Genomic DNA, 8,080 nt, shown 5'->3' on the forward strand with positions numbered 1-8,080 from the left:
GAAACATCTCCTGAAGGTGTCGATCCTGAGCTCTCCGGGTCCGTTCCATGTCTTCTTCAAGACGGCGGATGCGAACTGTGTTGACACCTGAGTTGGCATCAATCTCCATGACCCGGTCGATGGCTGCTCGACCTTGCTCGACATTTCGAGCTATTCGGCGGATAATGACAGGCAGAGCTCGGTCAGCAGAGCCACCATCGCTGACGTTGTAAAAGGTTCGGTCCCCAAAGTATGGTAAGGGTTGACCCTGTTCATCACTCCAGCGATTCAAGTTGGTTGCCCACAAGGGAGTAGGTCCTGGAAAAGCTGGTCGGGGTTGTTGTTCGGGGCTTGACCTACAAGCGGTACGTTGTTGAATTCAGGCTCGGAGTCGGATCCATCAGAAAAGCCTTCTGCAAGGTGATCATCCAAAGGGATTGGATGCTCATCTTCGGGCTCTTCATCGATCCACCCAACATTTCCTTCATTTGTAAAGTACGGGTCGCCATGATGGAATCCAACCATTTAGATCTACGTGAGAAGAGAGGTATAAGAATATAGTATACGTGTAACTAGTAGTACAAAATACACCTATAGTATTTTAAGTTTAAGTTCTACTGATCTTCTTGTGGTATTGTTGGTAAGTTTTTAGACTTGTTAACACATCACAACCATTCTAGGGCATATGCTAATCACTCCTATGACCAACATAGTTGATCAGGCTATGCCATTCCCAGGACTGACCATACATCCCTGAGCTCACTTGTGATGTTTAACAATCGTAATACTTTTGTTCTTGTCATTGTGACACTGATTTTAGTATGAATGCAGACTAGTATACTTAATTAGATATTTTAATATTTAAAGTATAGACTCTTGGTCAGAGTGCTTTAATCCCTATTGGGTTTATAGTTTAGTATATCTTTTATGGGTTGATATACTTGATTCACTATAAACAATGCTTTGATACCAATCTGTCACACCCTAAAACCAAGAACGGCGGAAACGTTCTAGGGTGGAGGACGTCATGTATAGTATCCCCACACAGTAAATGTAAATAAGCAAACAACATCATCCATTGCATTAAATATATAATTTTAATACGAGCGTGTTCTGTACAGTTATAGACACCAAAATAATGTAAATCAAAATAATAAGATGAGTCTTGAATACGCTCCATCTTCTCAAAAGCTGGCCTCGGTACCTGTCTACTGATGACCTGAGAATACAAGTTATTTTGAAAGAGTTTATCAGCATTAAGCTGGTGAGTTCATAAGTATTTTAGTGTCAATGTTTGATGTCAAAACGTTTGAACCTGTCTCAATATATAAGTTTGTAAAAATGTAAGTAAGTGTTTGAAAGTGTTTGTAAAAGTTTGAATCTCTCAGAAAAACCTATATTTTCTATTAAAGTAACCTTCTACCAAGGCTTAACTGTTTTGTATACTCGCTTGTTGTAAAAGTGTGTAATTTCTCAAGTGTAACTAGCATTTAATAAAATATAGTTTGTACATTAATGCTTAAGTGAGGTTATCACTAAAATATGTAATGGGTAAATCATTGTAGTACTGTAGTTTTGTATAATAGTAACTACTGCTGTACTAACTACCTTAAACCGGATTTATATTAAGGTATAATGTGATAAATTGCACCATGCTATCGACTGGTAACAACGACATAATGAATGGTCGTAATAACGGAATGACGTTTGGCACCCGCAGACCTGCAGGTCCGGCTGTAGCTAGCAGCAAGGTGTAGGATAGTCAATCCAGTATAGATCTATACGCAAACTCATGCTCTCCCTCCAAGAGAATTTTGGCTACAACTCGGGCCATGACATTTAAGGCATGCTCCGACACAGTGGATCACAATTGTTAATGTGTTCATGTATATGTAATGTTTCTCATTCTAGTATAGTTGTATATGTTCATGTTTCTAGTATAGTTGTAAATGTTCATGTTTCTAGTATAGATGTATATGTTCCTGTTTCTAGTATAGTTGTATATGTTCCTGTTTCTAGTATAGTTGTATATGTTCATGTTTCTAGTATAGATGTATATGTTCCTGTTTCTAGTATAGTTGTATATGTTCCTATGTTACCCCGATGGTAACTAACTATTGATGTACTGATAAAGGTAAACAAAACATCGACTCCAGGCGGGACGCCTCGCAAAGTCTAAAGGTAAACAAAACATAGACTCCAGGTGGGACGCCTCGCAAAGTCTACAAAGGGTAAATAAATACAGACTCTAGGTGGTATTAAATGAACAATAGGCCTAGCAAAGTCTAAAAGGATCAAATACAGACCCCAGGGTGGTGTTCAATGAACAACATGCCTCGGAGGGTCTAAAAGAATAAAATACGGACTCCAGGATGGTATTGAATGAACAACGCGCCCCGGAGAGTCTAAATTAGCCTTTAACCCTATGTGGGTTGGTTAAAAGTTTATAACGTGACCTAGTATATAGCTAGGAAAATAGGTTATGATGGTTTCATATATAGAAAATGATGGGTTTTAGCCATATAAACATTCCTATGTGCACATGCAAACCATAATACTTGGATCTAGGTTTCTCTAATTGAACATACATTGAATCCAAGACTTCTAATGGCTACTAGAGTATAATAACAATATGAAATCAGAATTAGAAGTTTGCCTTGAATCACTTGCTTGATCTTCTTGTCCTTGGAGCTTTAGAGTCATAATTGTCACTCCTCTAATGGCTTATAAACACCAACACTACAAGAAAAAAGGCCTTTTACGACGCTCATTGCGCGTCGTAAAAGGCTCAGACGACGCGCAAATGCGTGTCAAGGAAGGCCCTGTCATAAAGAGAGACGACGCGCTTTTGCGCGTCGTCTATAGACGACGCGCATTTACAACGCTCATTTACGACGCGCAATTACGACGCGCGTTTACGACACGCAATGCGTATCAAGGAAGGCCCTGTCATAAAGGAAGATGACACGCATTCGCGTGTCGTAACCTTACGACGCGCGTGTTAATGACACGCAATGCGTATCAAGAAAGCCCCTGTCAAGAAAGGCCATGTCATAAATGAAGATGACACACATTTTTGCGTATCGTAAATTTAAATGTTTAAAAAAAATAAATTTATATATTTATTAATTTTTAAATTAAATTTGCATTTAATTTCTCATAATAGAAATAAAATACCATATATAAAAAATACAATCCATTGCATAATATAAAATAAAATTTCATACTCAAGAAATAAAATAAATTACACAAGTTGTAATGTCATACAAAGAATCATTCAAATGTTAAACAAAAATAAAACATTGCTAACATGGGTTATGCATTCCTATAAAACTAACAAATAATCATTCAACTCTTTTTCTTACTGGAAAGGAATGTCAAACATGATTACAAGTCTCCCTTAATCTTGATTACTCACCTGCTTAAGTAGAATGTTGTTGTTGAGAAGGTTACCTAGCAACAGAGAAAAACACAACACCTCTCCCACAATCACAACATCATTTACAGAGAAAGGTTGTCAATTACTTTCATTAAGACTTTCATTCAATCACAAAAATATTAAATAAAAGGGTGAAACAGTAACTTACTTGTGATAAGTTGATCTCCCTTAGAGCAAACACAGCTAAAGCATTGAACAAGACCCTATTTCCCTCTTCTTTTAAAGTTTCCAGAATGTTTAGAATGCTCTCCTTACTCATAATATATAATCAATAATCAGATTGAATTATATATTATGAGTAAGTAATAAAGTACATGTAACACAATAAAGTATTATTAAGGAACTTATGAGTTCAAATATTATTTTTTACACTCAGATGCCAAAATATTTTATGTTATTCTTCTACAAGTTGAGAACCAACTCAAACATGAAAGATAATAGTCCATCTGGCAGCTTTTGATGACATGGCAAATGAAATTTCTCAGAGATAGAATAATAACTGTACTATTAAAATGATGGCAACCACAACAGCTGGTCCAATAACTACAGCCAAAAACATGCCTTTAATCATGTCTAGAAAGAAAAGAAAGATTGTTTGCTGCAATCATAAATCCCATGTGTTACAAACTTATATCCAAATTTAAATTAAATAAAAAGAGAAAACTGTAAAAACAAATTATATCCAAGGTAATACACCATACAACAAAATAGCAAAGTCCATCAGTATTTTTCAAAAAAACACTGTTTTCTTAATTATTAGAACACATTAGGAAAGCTTTATACTCTTTGATTTAAGAAGCTAAGTAAACTATAAGAAATCCACAACAAAAAGAAACTATAAGAAATCCACAACAAAAAGATTTGAAACTTACTTGTCCAGTAAGAAGAGGGGTATCAGCAACAAGCTTGAAAGCAACAGGCCTTGGAGTACGCACAGGCCAAGCCTGCAAATAAAAGGTGCATCAAGTATAAAAGAGAACAAGGAAACTGATATTAAAAACAAGAACTTTGATCATTAGAATAAAAAAGAGAGAGAAAAATAGAGAGGGAAGAAATGGAATGGAATGACTCATTCCATTCCATTCCATTCTATATTCCAACCTTTACCTTGTTTTCTTATCATTATCAGTTGTATCTGCACCTCTTTCATTTCCTGCAAGATTTATGAACGAAGAATGGCATGTGATCGTGAAGATTCCTTATTTGCATCTATTGTACCTGTGATTGTGAATTAGTAAAAAAGTACAGAAAACATGAGAATTTAATCATTTATATATTGAAATTTGTTAAATATGAGGAATGATATAGCTTACAGGCAAACGATCCCAAACAAGGTGACCATCATTTGGTTTGAGGTGATAATAAGAGCATCCAAAAGCAACAGCAGCCACACCAATGTAAAAGCATGTCCAACCACAAAGCTCACCTTGTAGACTTAGGCATTTTATACCAGGCAGAATCAGGGGCAGTATAAACCTGAGAAGTGGATGCTACTTTGTTTAATTGTAGTTATCACTATTATATAGGTCATCCATAAAAGTTAAAAGGTACACCATTTGAAAGAGAAAACAAGAAAAAGATAAAAAGTGTTATCTGTTAAGGATGAAAAGTGGAAAGAGTAGCTCTTTAAAAAGATTGACAAAATCAGAAAATATATTTCCGTTAACTTGTTGACACAAACCCCTCGCTTTATCAATCTTTTATACGTATATCATAAATCCAAAAAGTTATCTACGTTGAAACCCAACAAACCAAGTTTCAACAAACATAGCAATGGAAATGGAACACCCATGTTAAAATATATACAAGATGAAGGGCATAATCGTCAATCTACCATCGACATATCCCAGGTGCTTCTGTCCTCAACATTGATATCGCCTCTTCATACTCTGAAGCATATACAAACCCCCACAGCTGCACACATTGACATTCATATCAACTCAACTTATGCAAACTATTTATATTAAATTACACTTTTGGTCCCTGAGAATCTCTAATTTTTCTGATTTTGGTCCCAAAAAGTTTTCTCTTGCAACTTTAGTCCTTATTTGACTATTTTTGGTCCCGAACCATTTTTTCAATTTTGGTCCCCAAAAATTCTCTTACAATTTTGGTCCTTTGAAATTTCTTGTAGAGTTTCAGTCCTTGTTCTAAGTAAGATGACCATTTTTGGTCCCTGAGTATTGCTGATCTTTTCAATTTTAGTCCCAACTCATTTTACTTGGAACGAAGAGTAAAAACGTTACAAAAACCTCAAATAACGATCAAATTTGCAAGAGAATTTTGTAGGACCCAAATTGAACAAAATCAGCCATACTCGAGGACCAAAAATGTAATTTTTGCAAAAATAAGTGAGAGAAAGCACCTCAATTTCCTTCACTTCAAATTCTTGGGTGTGTGACAAACAAGAGTTACCATAAGTTTCTGAGGCCAAACTTGACCCATTCAATCTGGGGAAAAAAATATGCAAATTGCCAAATTACCATATTATCCCTCAAAAAGAAAAATAGGAATGATGGTCCCCAAAAATTCTCTTACAATTTTGGTCCTTTGAAATTTCTTGTAGAGTTTCAGTCCTTGTTCTAAGTAAGATGACCATTTTTGGTCCCTGAGTATTGCTGATCTTTTCAATTTTAGTCCCAACTCATTTTACTTGGAACGAAGAGTAAAAACGTTACAAAAACCTCAAATAACGATCAAATTTGCAAGAGAATTTTGTAGGACCCAAATTGAACAAAATCAGCCATACTCGAGGACCAAAAATGTAATTGTTGCAAAAATAAGTGAGAGAAAGCACCTCAATTTCCTTCACTTCAAATTCTTGGGTGTGTGACAAACAAGAGTTACCATAAGTTTCTGAGGCCAAACTTGACCCATTCAATCTGGGGAAAAAAATATGCAAATTGCCAAATTACCATATTATCCCTCAAAAAGAAAAATAGGAATGATGCAAGTGCAACACTCTTACAAGTCACTATCGAGATACAATGCAAAATGATTTCCCCCACCAAGCGCTAAATACTCAGTTGAACAAAGAGTAAAATACCGATTCACCCCTAATAAATGCACAATTAACATAATAAATCCCAAATAAATATTAAAATTATAAAAGATTTTTTTATATATTATCAAGAAAATGCAGTACCTGTGGGGCGATATATAACAGGACGCCCTGGTGTATTTGTAAACACAAATGTATCATTCGATCCCTGTATAGTATTTACTCATCATAGTGAAAAAGGATAGAAAAGTCTTTTGTCAACATATAGAGAAACGAACTTAATTAAACAATTACAAACCTGGTATCTTTTCTTTGTTGATGGTTTCAAAGGTGCCTCAACTAAACCACCAAACACTGCACCTTTACGATCTCCAACAACCTGAAAATGTTTAATCAAGTTTCAGTTAAAGGGTAAAGTTGACATTTTGCATAGTTACTGAAGACAAGACATTACCAGTAGACTTAACCCAGGGCAAAGATTGCTTCTTTTATATAAGTTTGAAAGAGATATGCCATGCCTCCATGTACTAACATATAAAAAAGATAATGATATATCAAGATTCAAGAATAATGTGAAACTGAAAATATGATGAAGATGAAATTTTACCTGTATAGTAAGACCCATTTCTTTCCTTGATTGAGAACAGGGAGTGCAACATAAAGATCAGAACGTGTACTTTCTGTCATAAGTTGTGAAGGTTCTGACATTTTTGGAAGTTTATCAAAAGGAAAATCTGAGAACAAGAGCCTCAACAAGTGCTCCAGTTCCACCAACAGGGTATTCTAAACTACAACCTGGTTTATACCATTCTGCAAACATATAAATCTGCAAATATGTGGATATATATACAGGCAAAAGATTAGACATTTAGAGAACTATAAAATATGAAGGAATAGAATGGATTCTGTTTGGTTGGAATGGAATGGATGAGGACATGTGGTAATGGAATAGCCCATTCCATTCCTTCCTCAATTCCATCATACCAAAAAGTAAAACTACCTTAAAAGAAACTTTTTAATGTATGATATGATTATGTACCATTTCTGCTGAAAGAACACCATCGGATTTCACTCCAGCAAGTAAGAAAGACAAAAGATCCACCCAATTTCTAATGAAAGGATCTTTGAGTCCCAATGAATCAACTATTTCTGAAAAAGGGCGTAAAAGCTTTGTGGCACCAAGAACACCTTGAGGTCCCATTTTTGCAAATGATTTTAGGAGTGGATATGCATATCTAACTCCAGCAGTAGAAACAACTCCCAAATCACCTCGAATAGATAAAGGTGGCAAAGCCATGGCAGCTGCAGATAATGGAAGTATTGCATCAACCAAGACTGGAACATCTTCTTCTTGATTACAATGTTGTGTGTTTCTCCTTGGTTCATTACTCACATCGCCCTAACAAAAACGAAGGAATCCCATTACTAAACCCTAATCCTAAAGTGTATTAGTTCGTTCACAAAGATTAGATTTCATGAAGATAAACCCTAAGATTAAAAGGTCAAAGAATTGCACAAAAGGTCATATCAGAAATAGAATTTCAAATCGATGATCAGGAATTGAACTAAACTTGATCGAACTATTTTATTATTGATGGTGGCAGCTTAGGGCTTAGAGAGAGAGAGAGAGAGAGAGAGTGAGTGAGAGTACAGAGGTAAAG

The 8,080-nt window shown here is 35.5% G+C and overlaps 2 protein-coding genes across 2 annotated transcripts; both read right to left on the reverse strand.

The window, feature by feature from the left end:
* Window positions 1–5,248: 5,248 nt before the first annotated feature.
* LOC128132929 (uncharacterized) lies at window positions 5,249–7,142 on the reverse strand (the record flags this gene model as incomplete). Its single annotated transcript, XM_052769939.1, has 7 exons — window positions 5,249–5,332; window positions 6,216–6,300; window positions 6,387–6,474; window positions 6,564–6,627; window positions 6,718–6,798; window positions 6,874–6,946; window positions 7,027–7,142. Coding segments are annotated over 7 exons (591 nt in total), but the record flags the coding sequence as incomplete, so codon positions are not given.
* Window positions 7,141–7,773, reverse strand: LOC128132930 (uncharacterized). The gene is made up of 2 exons (XM_052769940.1): window positions 7,459–7,773; window positions 7,141–7,245 (listed from the first exon to the last, which is right to left on the reverse strand). Exons 1-2 carry the CDS (start codon window positions 7,714–7,716, stop codon window positions 7,141–7,143), a joined length of 363 nt encoding a protein of 120 aa, XP_052625900.1. The 5' UTR covers window positions 7,717–7,773.
* Window positions 7,774–8,080: the final 307 nt, after the last annotated feature.

Source organism: Lactuca sativa, chromosome 3 (assembly GCF_002870075.4).
Source record: "Lactuca sativa cultivar Salinas chromosome 3, Lsat_Salinas_v11, whole genome shotgun sequence".
NCBI lineage: Eukaryota > Viridiplantae > Streptophyta > Magnoliopsida > Asterales > Asteraceae > Lactuca > Lactuca sativa.

Bases quoted from the DNA above. Each gene is read 5' to 3' on its own strand.
- LOC128132930 (XM_052769940.1), bottom strand. From the start codon at position 7,716: ATGGCTTTGCCACCTTTATCTATTCGAGGTGATTTGGGAGTTGTTTCT. The intron at 7,246-7,458 runs GTACATAATCAT...ACATATTTGCAG, and splicing joins GTGTTCTTTCAGCAGAAATG to ATTTATATGTTTGCAGAATG.